Genomic DNA, 18,942 nt, shown 5'->3' with positions numbered 1-18,942 from the left:
ACTCTCGGGGTTTCTCCAGTCTCCTTTAAGCCAGTAAATCTGGTCTTTTTTTTTGTGAGTTAGAATTTTGTTCTACATCCTTCTCCAGCTCTGTCCAGAACCCTCTGTTGTGAGACCTTGGACAATTTTTATTTAACCTCTCTCCGTGTTAATTTCCTCAGTTGTATAATGGGTGTAATAGTAGTACCTACCTGATATGGTAGTTGTGAGGATTAAACGAGATAATGCATGTAAAATATTCAACATGATGTCTGCTGCATAGTTAGTGCTCAGTAAATTTTAACTATTACTATCTATGCATTCCTGGAGTCTCTGGGTGGTACAAGCAGTTAAGTGGTCGACTGCTACCTAAAGGTTGGTAGTTCCAGCTCACCCAGAGGCACTTCGAAAGATAGGCCTGGCAGTCTGCTTCTGAAAGGTCACAGCCTTGAAAACACGGGGTCGCCATGAGTCAGAATTGACTAGACAGCAACTAACAACAAGAACAACAGCATGCATTCCTAAATTTACAAACATGTTTTCTTCCCTGTGTTCATTTGTAAATGGATTTATTTGAGATAAACTTGTATTACCTGTAGAACAGATTTTTATAATCTGCCTAAGGGAGCCTAGGTAGTGCTCAGTATTTATATGAGAAAATTATTCAGAATTCCACTTTGGGGCTCCTCCCCTTTGCACTCTCAGCAGGGAAAGTGAAGTTTCTAGCAGCATGGTACAGCAGTGAGAGAGCAAGAAAGAAATACAAATAAAAATTTTTACTGTGATCTATGGAAAAGGAGGTTAGAACAGAGGTCCTCAGCCTGAGATCCACAGCTTCAGAGAGTCCATGCATTCTGTGAAATTATACGTAGAAACATTTTCTATATGTGAGTTTTTTTTTTTCTTTGAGACATAACCCATTAAGAGCTTGTCAGTTTTCCTGTTATACTCTAGGGATTTACTTTGTTTCTAGGTTTTTGATGAGATGTTGGCATTTATTTTGATGAATAAACTAGGTTCTGTTCATGCAAATGCAGTTTTGCTAAAAGGAACAAATCTGGCACTCTGTATGGTCTGTATTAATTTCCAGATGTCTTTGTCATCAAAACCTTCCATTTATATTCAGTACATTAGCCAAAGTTACAAACCTTTACTACTCTTATTTTGTGAAATAAATATTAATTCAATACTATCATCGTAATTACAGAATTATAACTAATAAGTAACAGTCTGAAATCCATAATATCTCATACACCCAGCCATCTAAATCAGCCATTTCCAAAGTGGCCATTAATATTTAAGAGTGGTGTGTAAAATGGAACTCTAGTACCTTTCTGATATATAATACTATTTCCAGATTCAGTTTATTAGTCTTTTCAAAAAAAAATGATGCTTCTCTTCTTCCATGTAAGATTTCAATTTAAATCCCACTTAGATTGATAAGTCCTTTGCCAAAATGTTCTTCCTGAACTTTTTAATATCAACTTTATTCTCTGCCAAGAAGCTGCCACTGTGTTACTTTAAACTGTGGTCCAGAAAATCATATCTTATTCTTCAATATCATATTTCATTTTTTATTTTCTTTCTCTTCCAGAGGTTAACTATGTTCTTAAATGTTTTTGTTAACCAAGAACTTAAAAATCACTAAAAATACCTCCAAAAGTTAGATTCACCAACCTCGCTCAGTACTTCAGTGTGGTCCTTACTAGCAAGAAGTATTTCTTTATAATTAATGTTTCTCATGTTTTAAGATTTTTATTTTGCTTCCATAAAAGAAAAACAGTTGACCTTTTTTAGTACAGAAAATATTTGTGTGATTAAAGTATTTATGGAAAAGTATTGAGGATCCCTAGATGGTGCAAATGGTTTGCAGTTGACTACTAACCTGAAGGTTGGTGGCTCAAACCCCCCCAGTAGTACTGCAAAAGAAAAGCCCAGTGATCTGCTTCTGTAAAGATTACAGCCTAGAAAATCCTATGGAGCAGTTCTATTCTGTGACGCATGGGGTCACCATGAGTCAGAATTGACTCAACAGCAACAGGTTTGGTTGGTTGGTTGGTTGGTTTTTTAATTGAAGTTAACAGGGCAGTGGTGGTTCAGTGGTATAATTTTCATCTTCGTACAGGAGACCTGAGTTCAATTCCCGGCCAGTGCACTTCATGCATACCCAACATCCATCTGTCAGTGGACAGTTACATGTTGCTATTATGCTGAACAGGTTTCAGCAGAGCTTCCAGACTAAGACAGACTAGGAAGAAAGGCCTGGTGTTCTACTTCCAAAAATCAGCCAGCGAAAAGCCTATGGATCACAACAGTCTGACCCACAACCAATCATGGGGATGGCACCGGACCCAGCAGCGTTTTGTTCTGTTGTGCATGGGGTTGCCATGAAACAGGGGCCAACTTGACAGCCACTAACAACAACAACATTGAATTTAAGGGACTGAACTGTTGAGTTAGACTGCTTGAGTTTGAATTCCAGCTCTACCGTTTTATGACTGAGTGACCTTGGGCAAGTTTCTTAACTTCTCTGTGCCTCAGAAGTTGTTTCTAAAGTCATTTCTTTACCTGTAAAATGGGGAGACTAATAGCACCTAGCTCATGGAGAGGTGGTGAGGATTAAATGAGTTAAAAGCAGTTACTAACGTTGTTGTTGCTTTTGTTAATATTGCCTCAAAAATTTTTATAGTAATCAGTTTCCATTTTATTTTGTTGGGCTTTATTTTCTATACTTTAATAATTTTAGGATGTATCTATGTTTTGTTTTCCTAGAAACCCAAGCATGGAATAGAGACAAGATCTAATTCTAAATCCTGGTTTGGCTCTTTATTAACCACGTCCTTTGACAAGTTTTTAAGCTTTTAAGTTTCAGTTTGCTCATATTTAAAATGGGGATAATAGGAAAACCTACATCATAAGCATAATGTGATGATTACATGAAATATACGTATAACCTGTTGCTGTCTAGTCATTTCTGATTCATAGCGACCCTGTAGGACAGAGTAGAACTGCCCCGTAGGGTTTCCAAGGAGCAGCTGGTGGATTTGAACTGTCAACCATTTGGTTAGCCGCCAAGCAGTGTGCCACGAGGACTCCATGTGTGTATACATATGTATACATATGTATACTCCATATATGTATACATATGTATACATGTATGTATATGTATATATGTGTATGTATATATATATGTATACACACACGCACACATATATATAGGTATGTGTGTATATATATGTCCTTTGTCAGTACTTGGCTTGTAGTGGTAGCTGTTACCATTAAATGTCCTAGTAAAGGCTGAATCAGTTTTGAGTACTAAGAAGATTATTTCTTGGTTATTAAATATGCTTCTTAATTGTCTTTGTGCAACTGCATTACATTTAGACTCTATCTTTTTCCACAAGGTGTACTTACTTATGTAAACAATAAATATCTTTTCGCCTAATCTAACTTTGTCAGTTTCTGAGCACTGGCCCAGTCAACTAAGATTATTTTCATTTGAATCATTGTCTTTAAAAGACTAATTTTGCGTGTTCTCCAAGCTGGGATGGGAGGTATCTTACTCAGTTGTATCAGGGTCAAACATTCGACAATTTGCAATCTAGTGAGAACAGCAATGGCTACTGAAGAGCTAGTCTGCCATATTCTAGGACATCTCAGAATTACAAGGAGCATTATAGGGGTCTAGAAGACCCTGGGAGGGTTGGTCAGTCCATGGAAAATTGAAATGGGAAGATTATTGCCCTCAAAATTTCCCTCTAGCCTCTCCATCCAGCCTCTAGAGATGACTTTGAGTTGAAAATGGATCCCTTTTGTGACTAAATTCCATCCCCCATTCTTAATGGTTCCAGAATATGAAGATGAGGTCACTTTAGACTTTTTTATCTCTTTCTCATTCTCATTAGTGTACATACAAGCCAATAAGTGGATGTATTTGTTCCTTCCAACATACCCGTTTCTAATAGGCTTATTGAAATAGGAATTGTACATCATGGTTTGGGAATGAGGCCTTCTGACTAATACTAGTAAGCTCTGTTTTTCTACTTAATGCTTTCCATAGATTTTTAGGTATCCAAGGCTTTTTATTAGAAATGAACAAAATTTGAGTGAGTTGCATGGAGTTAATACTGCCTTTTTTCTTCAGTGGGGACACACATATTTTAGAAAAGTTTATTTTTCTCATGAGAAGTTTTATATAATCCAAATACAGGCAGTCCCGGAATTACAAATGAGTTCCCTTGCTAACTCTGTCTTTTAAGTCGAATTTGAATGTAAGTCGAAACAGTTAGGTATGATCTGTATCTAACAACAGTCAAATATTTGTCTTCGTATATTGTATATAGTGTACCTTTCTATACATAAAAAACATTAAACACCTCCAGATACACTAAAACATCTTTAACATAATAATACAGTAGTAATAATAATAATAATGTTTTAATGCATGTCTCAGAGTAGCACCCGTTTGTTACTACGAACCATTGTATGTACCTCGAATTTCTCATACAATAAGCTTTACGGGGTTGGTTCATAACTAGGGGTTGTATGTAAGTCAGACATTCATAACCCAGGGACTGCTTGTAGCAAAATTTGTTCAAACTATGAAAATTATTTAGTGATCATGCAATATAAATTCATATTTATTCTGCTTTGTTTTATAGGTTTTTTGAGTTATTGGCGTGGCAATTTGGCAAATGTTATCCGGTATTTTCCAACACAAGCTCTGAACTTTGCTTTTAAGGACAAATACAAGCAACTTTTCATGTCTGGAGTTAATAAAGAAAAACAGGTAATTATATTTTAATGTCTAAAATTTTCTTAAAAATAATTGGACTTGTCTTACCTTTGATGGAAACTCTGGTGGCATAGTAGTTAAGAGCTACGGCTGCTAACCAAAACATCAGCAGTTTGAATCCACCAGGCATTCCTTAGATACTATGGGGCAGTTCTACTCTGTCCTAGGTCACTATGAGTCAGAATCGACTCTATGGCAATGGGTTTGGTTTTTGTTTGTTTTTTTTTAGCCTTTGGTATTTTATTTGGGGAGGAGATGCTTGAGTGGTGGGAAAAAAATAACATATTAACTGTTAATATAATATTATGAAGTTATGTAAATTATATCTGAAAAATAGAATTATATTAACTTATTCAAGTTTCTCTAAATCTCTTTAATAAGAAAGGGATCTTTTGTCTCAAGGCATTATTTCTCTGAATAAATATTAAATTTAATGTAATTTACATCTTATAATCACTATTCTATTGGGGAAATTTAGCGTTTTATCTGCTTAAGCAAAAAAACAGTCAACAGATATGTATTTTCTGCCACTGATGTAATTTATTCTCTAAAGAAGTAAATTGTGTTCTTGTTTATGATTTAGGGTCTATCAAACAAAACCAGAAAATGAAGAATTCTTTCTCTTTTTTTAATTGCAGAGTTGCTTTTTTTGTTTTTGTTTTTTTCCAGGTAATAACTCCCTTAGTTACAAAAATCTCAATTTCAAAATTTCCTACTCATATGAACTACCATGTTTTCACACAGATAACGCATACCTTCGACCTTTGTTAGCCAACTGCTCCATCCCCCATGAGGTATTTTTGTAAGTACCACTATGCTAAATTTTTTTACTTTTTGCGGTAAAGAATTAGCATAGCACACTTATAAAAATACCTCAGTATATGTCGTCTTCTGGTTTCTTACTTGTGTTGTTGCCTTGATACACACTATACCACCTACATTACTCCCAGAGTGTTCCCTCACCCTTAGAAACGCTCTTTCCCTCTCACCCTTTTTTCCTCCCTCCACACCCCCTTACAAGCTATCTTAGCAGATTTTTCCAAAGCAACTGTCTGTCTGTGAAACATTTCTTTGTTGCTATCTCCTTTCATTTATACTCCTTACGCCCTTTTTCTTACAACTTATTTCACTTAAAAAATGTTTATTGAATGTTTTACACTGTCTTACGTATGGAGGAGGGCATAAAGGTAACTAAGAAAACTCTTCAGACTTGTAATCAGAAGATCTGAATTTGGATCCTGGCGCTCTGCTTATTTAGTCATGTGTTATTGAAAGTCACTTCAATTTTCTAATCCCTAGTTTTCTCACCTGAAAATTGAACATAATAATACCTACCTCATAGTTTTATTGTGATAGGTTCAGATAGGATTACATGTAAAGTGCTTAGCATAGTGCTGTACTTTATGGTGGGCACTCAGTAAAATGTTCCTGTCTTTGTTAACTGACAACTCTAATAATTGAAACTTCCTTTGACTCAGAATCTTTCCTCCTCCCTGTGTCAGAAACTCTCAAGACCACCCTTAGGTTTGATGATTCACCAGAAGGACTCACCAAACTCAGAAAAACTTTTATACTCATCATTAGTTTATTACAGCAAAAGGACACAGATTGAAATCTTAAAGGGAAAAGGTACATAGGGCAGAGTCCAGGAAAAACCAGGTGCAAGCTTCCAGTTGTCTTCTCCCAATGGAGTCACATGGACAGCACTTAATTCTCCCAGCAACCATGTCTGACAACATGTGTAAAGTGTTGCCAACCAGAGAAACTTCACACAAACGTTGGTGTCCAGGGTTTTTGTTGGGGATCAGACACATGAGCATAGAGCGTGACTGACAGCTACTTAGTCTCCAGCCCCCACCCACCCCATCCCCAGAGGTCAAACTGACCCAGCATGCTCCAAGCCCCAGACATAAAAACAAGCATTCACCAAGCAAATGTATAGAGACCAAAGGTTATTCATGGTTATTAGGGGTGGGCAGGATGGGGAAAGGGGGAGTCATTGCTTAGGAGGCCCTGAATTTCTGTTAATGGTAGTGGGATAATTTGGAAAAAGATGGTGGTAATGGTGGCACAGCATTATGAATATAATCAGTGTCACTGAATCGTACATGTAAAAATTGTTGAAATGGAAAATGTTTTGTTTTAAATATTTTTAACACAATTAAAAAAAAAAACAAGCTTTCACCATAAATCAAATTGTTAGCATAAACTATTTGACGTGGCCCAAAGCCTCAGCTGTACAAAGACACTGTTATCAGGCAAGATATTCCAAGGGCTCAGAGGTTATCGCTCAGAAGCCAGTCATCTGGCCAGTCCTGAAGACCTTTGGTGTGTGCAGGTTTGGGCAGCCCAAGACTGTTAAACCTTTATTGCACACTTCCCAGCCCACCTCCGCAAAAAGATAGTTTCTACAGGACTAAGCCCAAATGGAACAATTAACTCTTGAATTAACCAGAGTATTTATTTATTAACATCTGTTCTAACTGTAGATAGCATGGCCCTAAATGTTTTATAAAAGTTAACTTTGATACTTGTGAAAAGTCTGTAGTAAATCCAAATTAGTAGAGCCTCAGCTGAAAACATTTTTAGTATGCCTATAAAAAGCATGCTATCTTGTATAGAATGTAAAGGTATTCAGTTATGATTAAGTAATTATATAATATTTAAATGTGTATTATTTGCTAAATTTAGGTATTTATGACCCATTTATTTCTACCCTTGGACATCAAAATTTTATCTCATCTCTACCCCACCCCTAAAAAAAATTAGTGAAGAAAAATAACTAAAAAAGAAAAATCAGTATTTTTGGTTTCTCACCTGTTTTTAAAGAAGCAGGGAAGATTGAACAAACAAACACAGTGTGTGAGTTTAAAAGTCATTAATCTACCATAATGAGATATCATGACAAACCTATCAGAATGGCAAAAATGAAACTAGAGAGAATATCAAATGATTTGAGGATGCAGAGAAACAATCACTCTTACGTCTCTGATGGGAATGCAAAATGATACTGCCACTCTGGAAAAGAGTATGGGCAATTTCTTACAGACTAAACATGTCATTTACCATAAGACCCAGAGATTGAACCCTTGGGCATTTATCCCAGAGAAATGAAAACTTATATTCACAGAGGAAGACCCAGTGTACACAATGTTAATAGCAGGTTTTTTCATAATAGGAAAAGTTGGAAACAACAAGGATGTCTTTCAACAGGTAAATGGTTAACACACTGTTGTATCATACCGTGAAATACTGCTCAGCAGTAAAAAGGAACAAACTTTTAATCCATACAGCAAATTTAGATGCTAAGTAAAAAAAGCTATATCAAAGATTATATACTATCTGATTCCATTTATGTAATATTCTTGAAATGACAAAGAGATGGAAAACAGAATAGTGGTTGACAGGAAAAGGGGGGAGTCTGTAGCTATTAATGGGTAGCATGAGGCATCCCTAGGATGGAACTGTTGACTGTTGCATCGGTCACATGGATCTGCACATGTGATAAAACTTCGTAGAACTAAATCACATACAAAGTGTCAGGATTATGTAAGACTTGAAATCTGAATAAATTAGGTTTTTATTAATGTCAGTTTCCTGTACTGTAGTTTTGCTAGATGTTACCATTGGGGGAAATTGGTCAAAGAGTTTATGGGATCACTGTATTATTTCTTACAACTGCGTGTGAATCTACAGTTATTTCAAAATAAAAAGGTTTTAGAAATAGCTATGGTAAAAACCAAAACCAAACCCGTTGCCGTTGAGTTGATTCCAATCATAGCAACTCTGTAGGTCAGAGTAGAACTGCCCCATAGGGTTTCCATGGAGCAGCTGGTGGATTTGACCTGCTAACCTTTTGGTTAACAGCCATAGCTCTTAACCACTGCACCACCAGGGCTCCCTAGCCTTGGTAAGGGAGGTGTATATCATATATTGTTTCACTGAATTTTCACCTCTCACTGTGAGGTAGTTGTTTTTATCCTAAATGTACAGATAAGGGAAGCGAAACTCAAAGCTTAAAGTACTTGCCCAAGTAATTTGTTCATGTCTTTCTAACTCCCAAACTCAGGTCCTTCCACCACACTCTACTCTTCTCAGCTTGGCTGAGTAGACTGGCTGAGCCTCTGTTGGGCCTGGGCATAAAATTTCTCTGCCGCCCCTTAGGAGCTTCCAGCACAATCCTTGACAGAGAAGACTAGAGCTTCTCCTCGCTCTCTTTGCATAAGACAAACTTTGTTAGAAGGAACTTTGCTCCCAGGGCATTTGTTCTTGCATACATCATTGGGTTCCCTCACAGTTACCTATTCGTCGGCAGTTGAAAGTGAACAGGATTATTTTCCTTCAAAACCTTCAGACTCCTCTTTCATCTTTCTCTTGCTTCCCGATTCCTCTCCATCCATTCCCTCTCCTTTAACAAGACTTGAAATTACTAACTTATAATAACTGAGACTCATTTATACTGATACATTACCTCTCCTGGGTCTATTTTCTTTTCGAGGTTAGTGTAGAAGGACAGGTTTCATCCATTACAGAAACACTTACGGGATTAAGAGTCAGCACAGACAAATCCCTCCTTCCCTCCCTCTCTCTTTCCCTTCCTCCCTCCTCCCTCCCTCTGCTCCCTTCCCTTTTCCCTCCCCTCACTAGGGTTGGCCATCCTATTTACGTGTTGTGCCTGCCTGCATCATTTTTTCATAGCTCCTACTTTCACTATCAAAAGTGTGCTGGTTTGAATAATGAATTTTATGATAATCTATGCAAAAAGGCATTGATCTACCTTCTTTCTCTTACATGGGACAGGAAAAAGGTTAAGCAGAATTTAATATCTGCTTTATAAACCTTTATGCTATACTTCATGTTTAATTTGACTTATTTGATTGTAAGAAACAGATTCACTGAAATTACTTCAGGAAAAGGGGGTTTATTGTAATGATACACCAGCACTGGAATTGGAACCAAAGGCAGCCCTAGGGATCAAACAGTATTCTTCATCCTTCCCTCTGAGGTGACCTGGTCTATCTCTCTAATGAACTGCTTTTTTGTGGGTGTGCTTGCTTTGTTTTCTTATCATTACCTACCTCTTTTGTTTATGTACATTTTCTTATTCCTTTAAGTTCAGTGTTAATATCATGGAGGTCCCTTCTGTCCTTTCTCTGAGTCAAAGGTTCTTAAACTGGAATCCATGGATGCTTTAGGTATACATTGAACACACCAAAAGTGTATGTTTATACATGTGTTTTTTTTCCCCTTGGGAGAGGTCTGTAGTTTTCAACAGTCTCAAAGTAATCTGAGACCTAAAAAAAAAAAATCAGTAACTTTTCTATTTCTGTCCTTACTACAGACTGGCGTAGAATCTCTAAAGTCATATTTCCAAGAAAGAGACTTTGACCCAACTCATCTTTTTCTACCAGGTTACAGATCATCTCTGCATTAGCTACCTTCGGGTCAGTTGCAGTCTCCTGTCTACCTCTGTATAATTGTGAAACATGTACAATAGAACCAATGAGTTTTACTTGAAAGGAGCCATGGGAAGCTGGGAACAGTAATTGGCATTCCCAGTACAGTTCATTAAACCAGTACTTGTTGAAATATGTTCCTCCAGGCAAGACCCAATGACTTGCTCTGTGAGACAAAAAGATGAATTACAAATACTAGCCTCCAAAAAATGGAAACAACCCAAATATTCGTCAACTGATGAATGGATAAATAAAATGTGGTGTGTTCATACAATGAAATATTATTTGGCAATAAAGAGGAATGAGATACTGATAACACCTACAACATGGATGAACCTTGTAAACATTATCTAAGTGAAAGAAGCCAGTGACAAAAGGCTACATACTGTGTAATTCCGTTTATATGAAATTCCAGAATAGGTAAATCTATAGAGATAGAAAGATTAGTTGCCTAGGACTCGGGGGAGGGGTGTTAAGACAGGGAGTGACTGCTAATGGGTACAGGGTTTCCTTTTCGGGTGATGAAAATGTTCTAAAATCATGGTGATGGCTGCACAACTCTGTGAATATACTAAAATTGCATTGAATCATACGCTTTACATGGGTGAATTGTTAGGTATGTAAATTTATTTCAATAAATCTATTACATAAAAAGTAATAATAATCCTAACTTCAAGAAATGTGTACCCTGTAGGAGATACAACAAGACTTGTCCACACATTATAAATTGAAAGTAGAAAGTGGTTGTATTATTTTCAAAAAAGATGAGAATCTGTAACAAACACATTGACACATTTTACATATTGGTCATGTGATTTATCTTTAATTCTCTGAGAGATGAAGTATTTATGGGAAGAGTACGATTGCATACAGTTTTGGAAGGGTTGGACATCGGAGAGGATTTTGCAGAAGAGGTAGAACTTGAATTAGAGGATGAAGCCACAGATAACATTTTTTGTTTAAAAAGATAGGAAGGGCATTCTAGGCCAAGAGTAAACCGAGAGTTCTAAATGTGAGACTTAAAACTATTGTTAGAAATAACAGCAGGACAGTAAAGCAAGAAACTGAGTGTGACTAGAACATTTTTCACTTTAATGTATATAATGGTTACAGTGGCCATGTGGCCTGGATTTTCCAAAGCAGCTCCAGTTCAAATATTCCTTTCTTTTTCCATACATTCTTCGTGCTGAAATATTTGTATTGGAGCTTTTATAATTGATTTTTGCCAATTTTCATATCAGTATTTGAACATAATTAAATGTATTTTTGAGCCGTTCAAATTTAATTGTACGAAAATTACACTGTGAAATTGGGGCACTATGAAATATTGCCATCCCCCACTCCCGTCCTGCACAAAAAAAGGGCACAACTAAAGCCTCCATATATGTCTGACATTTTAGTTACTAGCTAACACTATTATTAACAAAAAGTTCATACAGTCTAAAGGAATGATCATCTTATATGTGGCCTCTTTTGCTTAACTTGGGCTGCTTTTCTAAGAAAACAAAACCAGTTGTCACTGAGTCAATATCAACTCATGGCAACCTTGCAGAGTAGAGCTGTACTCCATAGGGTTTTCAAGGCTATGACCTCAGAAGCAGATCACCAGGCCTTTCTTCTGAGGCACCTCTGGATGAGTTTGAACCACCAACCTTTCAGTTAATAGTCAAGCGCAGAGATCATTAAAATATCCTGGAATTTCAGTATGTCAGCACCTAAACTACATCACTCATCTGCGTGATAAGAAACAAAGGCTACATGGATATGAAGAGAAGTATTTTGGGTTTCTCTCCATATCCAAATAAAAACTTTTATCTACAAGCTCATTAAAGTTTGTTTAGTATCTACTGAGGAATGTAATAAAGCAGTAGATCAGTCAAAAAGAACTTGGAAGAAGATAACTTTTAATATCTGATAACATTTAGATTTTAAAACCTAAATAAATATACTACCTTCATTTCCTCCATCTTAAATTGTTCCTTATGTATTCATTTTTTAAAGAAAGGTTACTATATTTTGTTATAAATGTTTACTTTATAAAAGCAATTTGTAAATCTGGGTTTTCAAAACCTCTATAGAAATAAGAATTTACCAGCTGTTTTAAATAGTCAGGTTCTGTAGTTTAATAACCACTTTTTAATTAATACGTTTCAGTTCTGGAGGTGGTTTTTGGCAAACCTGGCTTCTGGTGGAGCTGCTGGAGCAACATCCTTATGTGTAGTATATCCACTAGATTTTGCCCGAACCAGATTAGGTGCTGATATCGGAAAAGGTACGGGGTTTTTAGAAATAAATTCTCTGTTTTTTGAACTATGCATTATTTATTGTAGAGTTATGCTATAACAACCATGTTAGCAGATACAGCCTAAAATTTTTATTTTCAGCCAAGTGGTACTCATAGGGGCGAAAGTATACTACTTTATTTTCCCCCCTCAAAAGGTGGGAAGGGGAAGACCAACACTGTATGTTGCAAACACAAAGACTACTAATGCTTTACTTCCATTTTTTTCCTAGAGAGCCAACTCCTAAATCCTTCCATGTGCTTAACTCCTGTATCGACTGTAGATGCTGTCTAGATTAATGTACAACTTTCATCCTAGGGATTCTTCTTGCCTTCTTTTTTATTTATCACATCTTCCTATGTATGTTCCTTGGTAGCTTTCTGAGAGTGAATAGGACATAAATTGAGATCTTGCATGTCTAAAAATGCCTCTGATTTACTCTCTTGATTAATATCTGGCCGTATATATAATTTTGAATTTAAAGTCATTTTCCGTCACAATTTTGAAAGCATTACTCTGGCTTCTCGTTTTCAGCGTTGCTTTTAATAAATTGGATCTCTGTCTTACTCCTGATCGTTTCTATCCCTGATGAGCTGACATTTCACAATAATGTACCTTGATGTGATTATTTTTTTCAATAATTGTGAAGGTTACTCAATAGGCACCATTCAGCGTGTAGACTCATATTCAGTTCAGAGAAGTAAGTGACTTGGCTGCTTAGGGTGAGGGTGAGGATTTTGAGCATCCAGCTGCTTCCCTGCTTTCACTCTAGGGATAGTATTTAGTTCCTCTAATTTCTGCGTCTTTTCTGGGGTTACTGGAGGAAAATGACTTCCAACAAAATCCTCCTGTACAACTAAATTTTAGACTTCTGGGCAACATGATGCTGTAGACAGAAGCACCACACCATCCCTCCAAAGCAAAGATCCAAAAAACAAAGCCAAACAGAGAAAACGGCAATCCTGAAACCCTGAGCATCAGTGAAAAGATAAAGAACACAGCCAAGCACCAAATGGAATAAGAAACTGACAGAGAACAGAGAGTGAGGACAGATACATGCAGAGGTCCCCTATCAGCTAACGCAGCACAGATCCACCATCTTGGACGCCTATCAGAGATCAGCGAATGGGGTACGAGAAAGCAGCTTCACAGAGCTTCCTGCAGGAGACAGAAAAACCTGTAACCAGTGATATACGCTTTCCCAAGCCCCTCCCACTTCACCCCCACTCAGCCTCCTGTTTCCTGCGGCCACAGTCTTAGCCAGGAAGCATCAGCTTCACCCTAGTGTTGCTTGGATCCACCTGCCTGCACTGGCCAGCTCCCTGAGTGTCATTTGTTGGCTGCTGGTGTTGCTTTTTTCCGCTTCTTTTGATTTCTTCCATACCTCTCACCACTTCCCCCTCCTTTCTGTCAAATACCTGGCTCCATGTGCCATCCTTGCTTCCTTCTGAAAGGCTGTGAAACGCCACTCGAATGTGAAACTGCTGCTCAGCCTGTGCTGCCACACTGGTGAGATACTGGGGCTTTTTTGTTTGTTTGTTTTAAATTGCTTGTTTGTTTTTCTTTTTCTCTTCTCAAATTGGGAGCCCATTCTAGCCAGGCAGTATTGCATGGCTTGGGACCTACCTCCTCAGTTTGTGCAGGCACACAGAGGGATCCCTGAGAGCATTTATTTTTTCTTTTTTTTTTTTCTTTCTGTTTTTTTTTGGGGGGGGAGGTTCTTGTTCTTTTGTTTGTTTGTTTTGTTTTGTTATGTTTTCTGTATTTTTCCCTTTTTATCTTTCTTCATTACTCAGTTCCTCATCTCTCTATACTTACTTTCTCTTCCTGTCTCCTAAATACCTGGCATTGAATGACACCTCTACCCCTTATAACCAGGCTGTACTTCACGGCCTGGGAGCAACTTCCCTAGGCCTCGCAGCTGCACCGGTGGGATCCCTGTGAGATTTTCTTTTCTTTTTTCTTTCTAATTTTTATTTATTTATTTATTTTCTTTTTTTTCTTTCTTCTTCCTCTCCTTTTTGTTTTTCTCCATTTCATAGTCTCTCATCTCTCCACTCCAACAGCAAGCTCCCTTAGCATCTTTTTTGTTTGTATGTTTTTGGCTCCTCTTCCTCTCTCCTCTCTCTCCCCTTTCCCATACCCATCTTAGCTCCACACATCACAATATCCCCCCTCCATCCTGCCTACCTGCACCATATGCTGAACATCACACCCCAAGCACCAGAGGCAAGGCCTACCAAAATCTGCTCTGCACTGATTCCCGGTCCGCCCTGTTGGCCCTAGTACATGCCACAAACAACCCATACCAGCAGTTCCTCTTCAGCTACACCTGCCCTGCTGTAGCATATATGAGTGACTGACCCTGCCAATTGGAGAAGGAGGCAAAAAGCATTGTGTCCACAGATGAGTAAACAACAAAGAGCACACAGCCTGCCTGCTCAGACATAGCCAAAGAAAACAAAAAAGTGGGATGAAACAAACAAATCTACAATCAATAAAAGAGGAAAAGAACTACCGAATGCCCCGAAGAGAGCAGACAATATCAAAACATATACAAAAACAGGACAGGATGGTTCCAGTAAGCATCCAAAATAAAACACCAGATGACTTTCCAGTAGAAGAAAAGGCACTAGAACTACCTGATAGGGAATTCAAATCTCTAATACTCAGAATTATCCAAGAGTTGAAGCAAAAAGCAGACAAAAATGAGGAAAAAAATAGACAAATTTCATGGAAAAGGCAGACAAATTCATGGAAAATACAGACAAAAAAATGGAAGAATTCAGAAAAATAATGCAGGAACAAAATGCCAAAATAAATTCACAACTAGAAATCATACAAAGCCAACAATTAGAAATCCAAAAGATAACAAGGTTTCAGAAATGGACAGTGTCATGGAAGGGCTGAGGAGCAGGTTTGAAACGGTGGAAGACGGGATCAGTGAACTTGAAGACAAACACTTGGATACAAGTCTGTTTGAGGAAAAATCAGAAAAAAGAAAAATGAAGAGACCCTGAGAATCATGTGGGATACAATCAAAAGCAAAAGTTTGTGAGTGATCAGAGTTCCAGAACAGAGGGAGAAAACAGAAAATACAGAAAGGATCATTGAAGAACTGCTGACAGAAAACTTCCACAATATCGTGAAAGATGAAAAGCTGGCCATCCAGGAAGCTCAATGAACCCCATATAGGATAGACCCCAAAAGAAAATCACCAAGGCATATCATAATCACACTCGCCAAAACCAAAGACAAAGAATCCTGAGAGCAACTCATGAAAAACAAAAAGTCATATACAGAGGAGAAACAATAAGACTAAGCTCAGATTATTTGGCAGAAACCATGCAGGCAAGACGGCAATGGAATGACATATATAAAAACTTGTAAGAAAAAATTGCCAGCCAAGAATAATGTATCCTGCAAATTGTCTCTCAAATATGATAATGAAATTAGGACATTTCCAGATAAACGGAAATTAAGGGAATATGTAAAAACCAAACCAAACTTACAGGAATTATTAAAGGGAGTCCTTCAATCTGAGAACAAACAACATCAGCTCACAGGCTCAATCTAGGACACAGGATCATACCAGCCAGATACCAGCCTAGGAAATGAACTCTCAAGGACTGTCCAAAACCAAAAGAAATACAACAGGGAATCAGAGCAGTTAATCTGTAAATGACAACAACATCAGAACAATAAAAGAGGGAATAAACAGTATAGGTATAGAACCTTCTAATGGAGAGGAAGGCAAGGCAATACGAAGTAATAATAGACTGCCTCAAACTTAGGAAGCTAAGGGTAAATTTCACAGTAACCACAAAGAAAGTTAACAAACCTACTCATCAAAATAAAGAGGAAAAACATAAAGTCTCACTAAAAACAAAACTTACAAAAAAGAAATGAAAAAACAAAATCCACAAACGAAAGGAACTCAGCACAGGAGAGTAAGAGGAGCAAAGAAAATGTCAGCATCACAAAAAAAAGCACTACAAAATGACAGCAATAAAGTCACATCTATCAATAATTACACTGAATGTAAATGGCCTAAATGTACCCATAAAGAGATGGAGAGTGACAGAATGGATTAAAAAAAAACAGGATTCATCAATTTGCTGTCTACAAGAGACACACTTTAGAAACAAAGACGTAAGTTTATTAAAAATCAAAGGATGAAAACAAATCAAGAAAACAACCACCAAAAAAGAGCAGGAGTGGCAACACTAATCTCAGATAAAATAGACTTTAAAACAAAATGCACCATAAAACACAAAGAAGGACACTATATAATGATTAAGAGGACAATCCATCATGAAGACATAACCATAATAAACATCTATGCACCCAGTGACAGGGTCCAAAATACATAAACTCTAACAGCATTGAAAAGAGAAATTGACAGTTCCGGGATAATAGTAGGAGACTTCAACACGCCACTCTCGGTAAAAGAACATCTGAAAAGAAACTCAACAAAGATACAGAACACCTAAAGGGCACAATCAGCCAACTTGACCTCATAGAAATATATAGAACACTCCACCTTACAGCTGCAAAGTACACATTCTTTTCGAATGTACATGGAACGTTCTCCAGAATAGACTACATCTTAGACCACAGAGCAACCCTCGACAAGATACAAAACGTTGAGATAACACAAAGTATCTTCTTGAACCACAACGCCATCAAGGTACAAATTAACAACAGAAAGAGCAAGGAAAAAAATCAAGTACATGGAAACTGAATAACACCATGCTTACAAACCACTGGCGAATAGAAGAAATCGGAGATAAAATCAAAAAATTCCTAGAATCAAACGAGAATGAAAATACATCATACCAAAAACCTTTGGGACACAGCAAAGGCAGTCCTCAGAGAACAATTTATAGCAATAAATGCACACATCAAAAAATAAGAAAGGGACAAAATCAAAACATTAACTACACAACTCAAACAGAAAAAGTACAGCTAAAAAAGCCCACAGCCACCAGAAGAAAGGAAATAATAAAGATCAGAGCAAAAATAAATGAAATAGAGAATAGGAAGAACCAACAAAACCAAAAGTTGGTTCTTTGAAAGGATCAATAAAATCGACAAACCACTGGCCATACTGACGAAAGAAAAACAGGAGAGGACGAAAATAACCCAAATAAGAAATGACAGGGGACATTACAACAGACCCAACTGAAATAAAAAGGATCATAACAGAGTCCTGTGAAGAACTATACTCCAACAAATTTGAAAACCTAGATGAAATGGATAAATTTCTAGAAGCACACTACCTACCCAAACTCTCACAAAGTGTTGCTGAAAATCTGAACAGACCCATAACAAGAGAAGAGATTGAAAAGGTAATAAACTCCCACCAAAAAAATAAGCCCCGGCCTAGATGACTTCACTAGAGAATTCTACCAAAACATTCAGATAAGAGCTTATACCAGTACTACTCAAACTATTTCAGAATATAGAAAAGAAAGCGACACTTCTGAATTCATTCTATGAAGTCAGTATAACCCTGATACCAAAACCAGGCAAAAACGCAACAAAAAAGAGAATTACAGACCAGTATCTCTCATGAATACAGATGCAAAAATTCTCAACAAAATTCTAGCCAATAGAACTCAACATCATTTCAAACAAATAATACACCACGACCAAGTAGGATTCATACCAGCTATGCAAGGATGGTTCAACATTAGAAAATCAATCAAAATAATCCACCACATACATAAAAGGAAAGAAGAATCACATGATCATCTCAGTTGACACAGAAAATGCATTCAACAAAGTCCAACATCCATTCCTGATAAAAACTCTCAGTACAATAGGTATACAAGGGAAATTTCTCAACATAATAAAGGGCATCTTTGCAAAAACAATGGCCAACATCATTCTTAATGGAGAGAGGCTGAAAACATTCCCCTTGACAAAGGGAACAAGATAAGGATGCCCTTTATCACCATTCCTATTTAACATTGTCCTGAAAGTTCTAGCTAGATCAGTAAGACAAGAAAAAGAAATAGAGGAGGTCCAAATTGGTAATGAAGAAGTCAAACTGTTCCTATTTGCAGATGATATGATACTATACATAGAAAACCCAAAAAACTCCACGAGAAAACTATTGGAACTAATAGAAAGATTTAGCAGAATAGCCGGATACAAGATAAACATATAAAAATCAGTTGGATTCCAATAAACCAATAAAGAGAACAATGAAAAAGATATCACGAAAGTAATACCATTTATAATAGCCCCTAAAAAAATAAAATACTTAGGAATAAATCTAACCAGGGATTTAAAAGACCTATGCAAAGAAAACTACAAAACACTACTGCAAGAAACCCAAAGGGATCTACCTAAATGGAAAAACATACCATGCTCATGGATAGGTAGACTCAACATCATGAAAATGACAATTCTACCCAAAGCC

The 18,942-nt window shown here is 37.1% G+C and overlaps 1 protein-coding gene across 1 annotated transcript in view; it reads left to right on the top strand.

The window, feature by feature from the left end:
* The window catches only part of SLC25A31 (solute carrier family 25 member 31), a 38,341-nt gene that overhangs the window by 6,720 nt on the left and 12,679 nt on the right, over positions 1-18,942 (top strand). The window contains exons 2-3 of the mRNA XM_004389280.1: positions 4,641-4,768; positions 12,385-12,502. Of these exons, the coding sequence (XP_004389337.1) occupies positions 4,641-4,768; positions 12,385-12,502 (246 nt within the window). The remainder of the gene's footprint in view (positions 1-4,640; positions 4,769-12,384; positions 12,503-18,942) is intronic.

Source organism: Trichechus manatus, unplaced genomic scaffold (genome assembly GCF_000243295.1).
Source record: "Trichechus manatus latirostris isolate Lorelei unplaced genomic scaffold, TriManLat1.0 scaffold00239, whole genome shotgun sequence".
Lineage (NCBI taxonomy): Eukaryota > Metazoa > Chordata > Mammalia > Sirenia > Trichechidae > Trichechus > Trichechus manatus.
Note: the sequence above shows the minus strand (reverse complement) of the source record. Positions and strands in the feature narration are given on the sequence as shown.